The sequence below is a fragment of the Podarcis gaigeae genome (assembly GCF_964106915.1).
Source record: "Podarcis gaigeae genome assembly, chromosome: 17".
Taxonomy (NCBI): Eukaryota; Metazoa; Chordata; class Lepidosauria; order Squamata; family Lacertidae; genus Podarcis; species Podarcis gaigeae.
Window position 1 is genome coordinate 40,788,797 of NC_139694.1, and position 9,587 is coordinate 40,798,383.

At 44.8% G+C, this 9,587-nt stretch overlaps 1 protein-coding gene across 3 annotated transcripts; it reads right to left on the reverse strand.

Annotated features, from left to right (window-relative positions):
- Positions 1-1,050: 1,050 nt before the first annotated feature.
- On the reverse strand, positions 1,051-6,820 carry LOC310835035 (uncharacterized protein). 3 transcript variants are annotated; one of them, XM_083719705.1, is made up of 4 exons: positions 6,700-6,820; positions 5,150-5,582; positions 2,109-2,172; positions 1,051-1,632 (listed from the first exon to the last, which is right to left on the reverse strand). In XM_083719705.1, exons 3-4 carry the CDS (start codon positions 2,118-2,120, stop codon positions 1,180-1,182), a joined length of 465 nt encoding a protein of 154 aa, XP_083575831.1. In that variant the 5' UTR covers positions 2,121-2,172; positions 5,150-5,582; positions 6,700-6,820; the 3' UTR covers positions 1,051-1,179. The 3 variants fall into 3 exon arrangements, with proteins under 3 accessions (XP_083575831.1, XP_083575829.1, XP_083575830.1); XM_083719703.1 differs by having other exon boundaries at positions 1,051-2,172; XM_083719704.1 differs by lacking the exon at positions 6,700-6,820 and having other exon boundaries at positions 1,051-2,172; positions 5,150-5,601.
- Between the last annotated feature and the right edge of the window lie 2,767 nt (positions 6,821-9,587).

A 9,587-nucleotide genomic window follows, 5' to 3' on the forward strand; every position in this document is an offset into this window, starting at 1 on the left:
AAAGGGGTCAAGTTCACTGCATGTACTTTGTTAAAGGAAAATATAATGAAAATTATGTATAGATGGTATTTGACTCCTGCAAAATTAGCAAAGATATATCATAATTGTGACAATATATGTTGGAAATGTAAAGAAAAGGAAGGAACCTTTTATCATATGTGGTGGACCTGTCCCAAGGTGAAAGACTTCTGGGAAAAGATTTATAATGAATTGAAAAAAATGTTGAAATATACATTTATAAAGAAACCAGAGGCCTTTCTTCTTGGAATAACAGGTTTGGAATTGCCCAATAAAGATGTTAAATTATTTTTGTAAGCCACAACTGCTGCTCGTATTTTGTTAGCTAAAAAGTGGAAAACCCAAGAATTACCAAGAATAGAAGAATAGCAGATGAAGATGATGGATTTTTCGGAGCTAGCTGACCTAACCGGAAGAGTCCGCAACCAGAAGGAGGAGGAGTATCAGGAAGATTGGAATAAATTTAATGATTATTTATGATTATAAAAAAAATTGGGGGGAAAAAAGAAGCGGCTTAGTCCTGCTGGCCACATGATCTGGAAGCTGTACGCCGGCTCCCTCTGCCAATAAAGCGAGATGAGCGCCGCAACCCCAGAGTTGTCCGTGACTGAACCTAATGGTCAGGGGTCCCTTTACCTTTAGGAGTAAATGACAGTTCCCAGGATTATTTGGGGGAAGCCACGTGCTTGAAATTTATGGTTTGTGTGCAGCCAAAATGTTACTTTAAATATTCTCCATACAGCTTTCCCATTGAAATTGGGATGTTTTCCAGCAGCAGCAGTGACTCTTTCCCCCACAAGTGTCCCTACTCTAAACCTATCCACACACACAAGGAGGCAGAAGGCATTTTTTAGAGACAAAAAAATAATTCACCATTTTATTTAAGTTGCGTTAATTATGCTAAAAAGGCAAGGAGCTCTCTTCCTCTTTGTCGTAAAAAAGGTAGCCATCATTTTCAGGCACCTGGGAGGTAGAAAGGATCTGCCAGAAGACAGCCAGGAAGCAGTCCTTGCCTGCCTTGATAAGCAGGAATAGTCTTCAAAGGGACAACGGACCAGGATGGTCCAGAATCTGAGCAGCCGTAGCTAGGTTTCTCCAGGGGTGAGCCACCTGCCACCCAGTCCACGTGGCCCCCTTGGAAGGACACCACTCCCCATAACATCACAGGAGGGGGCATTCCTCAAGAAGTCTGCGCTCACTCAGCTTCCGCTTGGTGATCTCCAGACGGACCCCGTGGTAGACAAGACCCTTCCAGAGCCCACCTTTGTTCAGCATCACCACATCCCCATTTGATTTCACCTTTTGGATGACAGCTGTGAATGACACAGTAGCCGTAGAATTTCTGTGGACAACAAGCTTGGCCAAGACTTCAGTGTGGGGGGGTACCAGCACCTCCTGGGTGAGCCTCTGAGAAATATTCCTCTGCACAAGGACGGTTCGGTCATTGTTCTCCGTGTACTCCAAACGAGGCATTGCATCTTCAACAGTGAAGTGGCAGGAAGTTTCCACACCAAGCCCCCACAGACTGTTCCAGAAAACGGTGTCTGCAACGGTAGTCTCCCAAGTCATGTCGAAAGTGTGCCTCACTGCTGCTTCCCCCCGGTTGGCGTAGACCTGCTTATCGAAGACAGAGTGGTGGTATATCATGTGAGAGAGATCGCTTGTGATCACCCTCAGTATTTTGAACTTTGGGGGGAGGAGGTCTCCAATCAGGGGGCGGAAATAACAGGAATCATCAGCGACCAACTTGGCTGCTTCAACTGAAGTGAACCCTCTATATGTCCTGGTCAAGAACAGCCCATTGTAGGCCTGGAAAGCTACCCTATTGCCCTTGTAAAAGACCTCAAACTGCAAAGATGGATCTTCTGAGTACTGAACAGGCTGGATGGGGAAGTGTACTGGGTTTTCTCCTATAGCCACTGCAGCGAGATACTTCCCTGCCCAGTTTCTCAGCATAACCTTTCCCATAGGCAGACAAGTGACCCAGAATTTGCTAGATGCCAACTTTTCAGTTAGACCCTGTATGGCCCATGTGTATTGGCCATCCAATGAGTCCCAGATCAGGTTGTTATCCATCTGGAAAGCCACACCTTCTTCTGCATCGATGTAGGCTTCAAGTTGGCCCAGGCCTTTGGAGACTTTCCGCAAGCAAAGCTGAAACAATAATAGATGCAAACTCATTTCAGGGGTGTAGTGCAAGCTTGTGGATTGGTTATTCCCAATAGGCTCCCAATCCAGCGTCTGCCATCTCTGGTCCTGATCTTCAAATCAGACTTTGGACAAAAACATCTGGTGCCTTCCATATGTTGCAGGACTGCAACTCCCATCCTCCCTGTCATGCTGGTTGGGTCTTTTTAGAGTTATAACTTGAAAACATCTGCAATGCAGCAGGTTGGACAGGGTCCAACAAACATTCAGTAACAGGTTGTCTTACTGCCATGGAGTTCATTGAGCTCCATGGCCGAAGGAGGATGTAAATCTGGGTGCTCCCCCTCGGTATGGGAGCCCTGTCCCTCCAGTTGTTGTGGGGCTCCAAGCATCCACCAGAATGAGTCCACTGCTCTAGTGCCAGTGGGGCAGCTCCCTCCTGTGTCAGCCACGCCTGGTGGGCTGGATGAACCAGTGGGACAGGACCATTAGAAGCTATTAGGTTAACCTTCTCAGAAGTTTTGAAACTTACCCTGAGACCCCTGACCCTAGTTCAAGCATGCATGTAGGACACAAGTTGGTGAGTCCCAAAAATGGAGCACTCTGCACATGCTCCACACCCATCAAGTGGGGACACTCCATGATCCCAAACATGCTTACTTGAAATTAAACCTCAGTGAAGTGCAATCAGACCTGCTTAGCTCTGCAGTCTTTAATAGCCCATTTTCAATCTGCCTCTAATTAAGCAATTTGATCTGCTAAAAGGCAAAAAAAAAAAAAAAAAAAAAAAGTTTGCCAACACCCTGAAATTGTATAGATAATCACAGCAGATAGGACATGCTTATTTGGGTCACAATTATTTTCTTTGGTACTCTGGGCTCCACCACGCTTGCCTTTTGTACCGTGCTTTCTAGACAACAGGTCTGTGTTTTAAAGTTCTGTGTCCAGCGCTACACACACACACACACCTGGCACTTTCCCCAGGAAGACCTGCTCTTTAATGTTGAATCAGAACACATGACAATTCAGGTTTTTCAAAGATTGCCATTTCCTCAGAATCAGCAGTAAAAAGCGGGTTTTCGTGGGGAATGTGCCAGGGTAAAAAACCAGAGAGCACTTGGAAGCCCAGACCTGTGCCTAGAAATGTGTCACAAAAGCAAGTCTGGATGAGCCTGAAGACAGAGAAAACATCGGCTCTCAGAGGCTTTCAACATCCAGGGCCAAACCACATCCTAGACACTGTCTCTCTTGCACCAGAATCATTCTCCAAACGACCATCAGTAGAAAGGCAAATGTTTGGTCTCACAGTTCCACCAATTTAGCCAGGGCCGGATTTAGGTTTGATGAGGCCCTAAGCTCCTGAAGGTAATGGGGCCGTTTAGATGTCCAGCTGTCCTTTGTCAACAACAAATTGTCGCTGTTTTTGTGTGTTGAATATGCTATATGGTAATTTATGGACCTAACAGGTATCTAAAGCCATTTGCACATAACAAAATATATTTTATCAAAGTAATTGTTGAACTGAAATACAGTTTAGAAGAAGTATATTAATGGTGGAAATTTTGTGGGGGCCTTCAAGAGAGTGGGGGCCTAAGCTATGCCTTGTTTAGCATATACATAAATCCAGCACTGAATTCAGCCCTCAGTTCACCTTAAAATCAAAGTTTTTTTAATGTTGTTACCAATTTAGAAGCTTTAATGGTCCCTCTCAGGGAGTCCCTGGTAAGCTAGACAAGAAAGGTGTGTCAGGTTCATCCACAACACTGTGGAGAACCATAATGAGTTGCAGCCCCATCCTGTGCAGCAAGGCAGGCTCCACAGAGCTGCAAGTCTGGGCTTCTGCCATGACTTGCAAGAGCAGGACCATGCTAGCAACCCAGTCTGAAAGAGATTGCACCCAAAGATTTGAGGCCAGAAAATGGTGGTGGTGGTAAAACCAGGCAGAGAAATTTACAAAGCAGAAGATACCCAAAATAGTACTATAAAACTCCTACATGGCTTCAAAGGATTAGAGATTGCAAAAGCATAATGGGGGGGGGGGAGATACTTACCATGAATAAGCTGCCACAAGGCCCACCTACAAATCCTTCCTGGCAGAAGACACTGGGTGGAGAGGTGGGGAAACCCAGCTTCCTTATCAAGGGCCTTTTATACCCCTCAAGACCGATTCCAATGAGATGCAAAGGGACACAGCTGATTGCAATTGAAACCACACTCTCTACCTCTGATGGGATGAGAATGAGAGGGAGGTCCCAAATGGATGCATCATATTATATTTTAAGGTTTGACAAAATGTACTTTTGTGTCTTTGTGCAAGGACACAAATGTTGGCAAATCTGACCTAGCTTAGGCATCCTGGCATTAGTTGGGACTTGGACGTTGCAACAAAATGTTGCAGTGTAACAGTAACTGGGCACAATAGGGACCAATGTCAGGTTCTGCACTTAGGCAGGAAGAACCAGATGCACAAATATAGGCTAGGGGACACCTGGCTTACTAGCAGTACATGTGAAAAGGTTCTAGGGGTCCTAGTAGACCACATGCTTAACACGAGTCAGCTGTGTGATACAGCAACAAAAAAAGGTAATGCTATTCTTAGCTGCATCAACATAAGTCTAGTGTTCAGATCAAGGGAAGTAATTCCTTCTGCATTGGTCAGATCACATATGGAGCCAAGTGTCCAGTTCTGGGCACCACAGTTTAAGAAGGACAGGCTGGAACATGTGCAGAGGAGGGCGACCAGGATGAACCAGGGTCTGGAAACCAAGCCTTATGAGGAGTGCTTGAAGGAGCTGGGTACGTTTAGCCTGGAACAGAAGAGACTGAGAGGAGATATGATAGCCATCTTCAAATATCTCAAGGGCTGTCACATGGAGGAGGGAGCAAGCTTGTTTTCTCCTGTTCTGGAAGGTAGGACTCAAACCAATGGCTTCAAGTAGCAACAAAGGAGATTCCAACGAAACATTAGGAAAAACTTTCTGACCGTAAGAGCTGTTCAGCAATGGAACATTCTCCCTCAGAGGGTGGTGGACTCTCCTTCCTTTGACGTTCTTAAGCAGAGAAGAGATGGCCACCTGTCATGGATGCTTTAGTTGAGATTCCTGCATTGCAGGGGGTTGGACTAGATGAACCTTGGGGTCCCTGGGCTTGCAGCTGAGGGCAGGGGTTCCTGCTCTAACTTGAGCCTCCAATTACAATGTTTGGTCCAGGTCCAGAAGTACCCTAAAGCTTTGGCCCCGCTCCTTGCAAGGGAGTGCACCTCCTAAACTCAAGTACTTGGAACATATAATGCCTCTGTCTTGCCAGGATTCAGTTTCAATTTATATATTATTCAAAGTCTTGTCAAAAGGGAAACTGCTCTACATTAAATCATTAGAGCATGAGGCTTCTGCATGTAACTGATTGCTTTCTTAGGCCTGGGAGAAGAATGGAAGGAACAATTTAACAATATCTTAAAAAACAAGACAGTCTAAGCAATATATAACATATAACTATATAATATAAATAGATTTAAGTTGTGACATCCACAGGCAACATAAATGGCTTTAACACTGAGATCTAAAGTATTGTTGCACCTGCCCCAATCTCCAAGTGGTACTAGGTTCCAGGGGTTTGTGTTTCCTTTAAGAATGAGTAATTTTGTATGAAAACTGTTCTAATGCAAGTTTACTAAGAAGTAAGTCCTACTATGGGACGCAGGTGGCGCTGTGGGTTAAAGCCTCAGCACCTAGGACTTGCCGATCAAAAGGTTGGCGGTTCGAATCCCTGCGGCGGGGTGCGCTCCCGCTGCTCGGTCCCAGCGCCTGCCAACCTAGCAGTTCGAAAGCACCTCCGGATGCAAGTAGATAAATAGGGACCGCTTACCAGCGGGAAGGTAAACGGCGTTTCCGTGTGCGGCTCTGGCTCGCCAGAGCAGCGATGTCACGCTGGCCACGTGACCCGGAAGTGTCTCCGGACAGCGCTGGCCCCTGGCCTCTTGAGTGAGATGGGCGCACAACCCCAGAGTCTGTCAAGACTGGCCCGTACGGGCAGGGGTACCTTTACCTTTACCTTTTTAAGTCCTACTATATTCCATAGGATTCACTTACAAGTAGGACTGAGGGAGAAAGTTGATTCAGTACACATTTAAAGGTAAACTTACCTAATTTGCAAACCAAAACGCAGCTGTGCTTTGAAATTCACACTTCTCCACTTCTCCAAATTTGGTCATAAATAATGTGTACAAAAATGCACATACTAGGGGAAGGTGTGCATAAAAATGCATATATTATTGAATATAATATACCAAAATGCATTGCATTAGGGGAAATTGCTTTGCAAAAATGCATATATTAGGAGAAAATTGCATTAACTTGCTGAAGACATTTTTTAAAATGCAAGATCTGAAAAAAGAGACAATGCACATACTTTTGTTACCCAAGAAAATCTTTAATATTTTTTTTAATGCAAACTGCTGTGGAAATATGGAGAACTTAAAATTGGGAAAATGAAAAAATGAGAGAAACCAAAATTGACAGCTTCATTCATCCTTACTGCATAGTGGACTGCAGCCTACTAAAACCTTTTGGCAAGGATGTTGCTCTTTTTTGGGCACCAGAATTTCTCCTGCCTTAAGCAGCCATTCTCTTCACAACTGAGTCACCTTCCATTGCTGGCTTCTAGTCAGTGTCATTGGAAAAGGCTGATAAGGAAAAAATATTGGGGCGCGGGATTACTCCGTTGCCCAGCTTGTTGGGGTGCCACTCCCCGCGAGTCCCTCTGGTCAGCAAAAGAAGGAGCCTCCAGTTAGATTAAAGAAGCAAAACAACAGTCAGTAAACCTGATCTTTATTTGTTGCAACAAGGTTCAAATACACAAAGAGTAGGAACCCCGAGTGTGGGGTTGCGTGGACTTTTAAGACTCCCTCCCACTTTCCCATAATACATTTCCAAAAGCAGCATCAATACATCACAGATATGACACAGAAGAGGAGTGGTTGGCATAAAGAAACATGAAACTGTCACCCACCCCTGTCAGTAACCCCAGTTTCCCACACCTTTTAACTACCCTCTTGCTCAAAGAACAATAGAAGTCTTTACTCAAGCCCCCTAGCTGCAAGGCTTTCCTGTGCTTCTCCTTTGAAAGTATCAGGATTTGACCCACCATCCCGATGGGTTTCTGCCAGGGTATGTGCTGCCTTTGATCGCCTCCTGAGGCAGGGGAGACCTGGATTCCCCCCCTCTTCTGGAGGAGTCATTAGCCCTTGGAGCCAAGGAAATCCGTCAAACCATTGAATTTTGGCGATTATTTGAAGTTTTTACAGTTTTCTATATTGGATCTGAAGAAGTGTGCATGCACACGAAGGCTCATACCAATAACAAATTTAGCTGGTCTCTAAGGTGCTGCTGGAAGGATTTTTTTTATTTTGTTTCTATATTGGATAGTCCGAGGAAACAGAGGATACACGGTATCCACTTCAATTTTATAGACGGCTTTTCTGAGCCTCTTCAGGCTCATTGTTCTGACCTTAGTTCAAGGCTGTGGTGGGGACTTGGAATTTTGGGGGAGTTGTTTAACTGCCCTCCCCCATCCCTGGTTTTAACAGTTCCCTCCTTTGGAGAGAAATTTGCTTAGGTTCTGCAGGAACCACAAATATTTTATATTCATTTAACTACAGTTCAGACATAGATACTACATTGGAACCTTGGTAGTCCAACTCCTTTGTTCCCAAATGCCGAAAACCCGAAAGTAAGTTCTGGTTTTCGAATGCTTTTCAGAAGTCAAACATCCAATGTGGCCGTCAGGTATTGTTTCCTGGCCGTCTGCACCAATCAGAAGCTGTGCCTTATTTTTTGAATATTTCAGGTCAAACAGACTTCTGGAATGCATTCAGTTTGGCCTTTTTGTTTTTGAGGATTTTTTGCTTATTTTGTTTTGTGACTATGTGGAACCCAGTTCGGCTATTGATTGATTGTGTGACTGTGGAAATGGATAAAGGCCCCCATCCAAAGAATGACTATCATCATTGTAGGTAAGATTTTTTATTTATTTTTTATCATCTGCAATACTGTCTTATTTATTCTATAGTACAGTACATTTATTATTGCTTTCATTTTATGGATCAATGGTCTTGTTAGTAAAATTCATCTTAAATTGCTGTTTTAGGGGTTGTTTTTAAATGTCTGGAATGGATTAATCCATTTTGCATTACTTTCTATGGGAAAGCACACCTTGGTTTTGGAAGGCTTTGGTTTTGGAACGGACTTCCAGAATGGATTAAGTTTGAGAACCAAGATACCACTATAGATATTTCCCACCCCCCCTTTTGTCCCATAAGTTATATAGATATTCAATAAATAATAACCTGGTATCCACCTTCCCAGATGTGTGGTTTCATGTAAACCTGAAAGGGACTCACATGTCACGCCTGTTAAGGCCATTTGCAAGTGAAGCCATACCCGTAGGTTGACACGGGATATAATGTACAGTAAAAATGACATATATCACATTGTCTCATTAGATTACTTATGTCATTCTAGCACTCTGGGAGAGACATTCTTTCAATAATGGTCTACCCTTTATGCTTGGCAGGAAGATCCAATAATAATTGGGAGTTGCAGTTTGGGTGTGCTTCTGTTTTCTCAGAACATCCCTGGTGTTCGGGCTTTCATTGACCATGTCGCCTCCCACCCAGCACAGGTTTGAACATGTTGTGAGATAATAGTAATAACCAATGAAGGAAGGCGGTGAAGGTCCTGTGTGAATGTCTGGTGGTGGTTGGAGGATGATGGCGGCTAACACCCCTGGTCTGAATGGGGTAACTGCGCCCCTGAAGGACCAGGTGCGCAGCCTGGGAGTCATTTGGGACTCACAGCTGTCCATGGAGGTGAAGGTCAATTCTGTGTCCAGGGCAGCTGTCTACCAGCTCCATCTGGTACGCAGGCGGAGACCCTCCCTGCTCGCTGTCTGTCTCGCCAGAGTAGTGCATGCTCTGGTTATCTCCCGCTTGGACTCCTGCAATGCAAGGTTATAAATGCAAATATTGGAAGGGGGAAGGCAGGTGGGAGGGAGAGATTTGCAATTGAAAGACTGTGGGTGGTGGAAAGGGACACACTCCCATGGGTACTTCTCTGCTCCAAATGACCTCCGCCCCCAAGTCTGCCTCTGACTGGGTGCCGAGGACAACTAAAATGAAATAGGCATCCCTTTTATGAACTGCTTGCATCTTTTCCACAGGTTTCTGGCAGCTCTTTGTCAGAAACGTAATGCGGGGCTTAGATGGACATTTGCTCTGGTCCAGCAGGACTCTTCTTTTGCCCTTGAACCGCCAATGCTGTCGTTTCAGCACCGGAACTGAACTAGCTTGCCACTCATTGTGATTTTTTCTTCCTGGTCTATGTATCGTGCCTGGTAGCGCCATTGTACAGAGGTTGATGATAGGA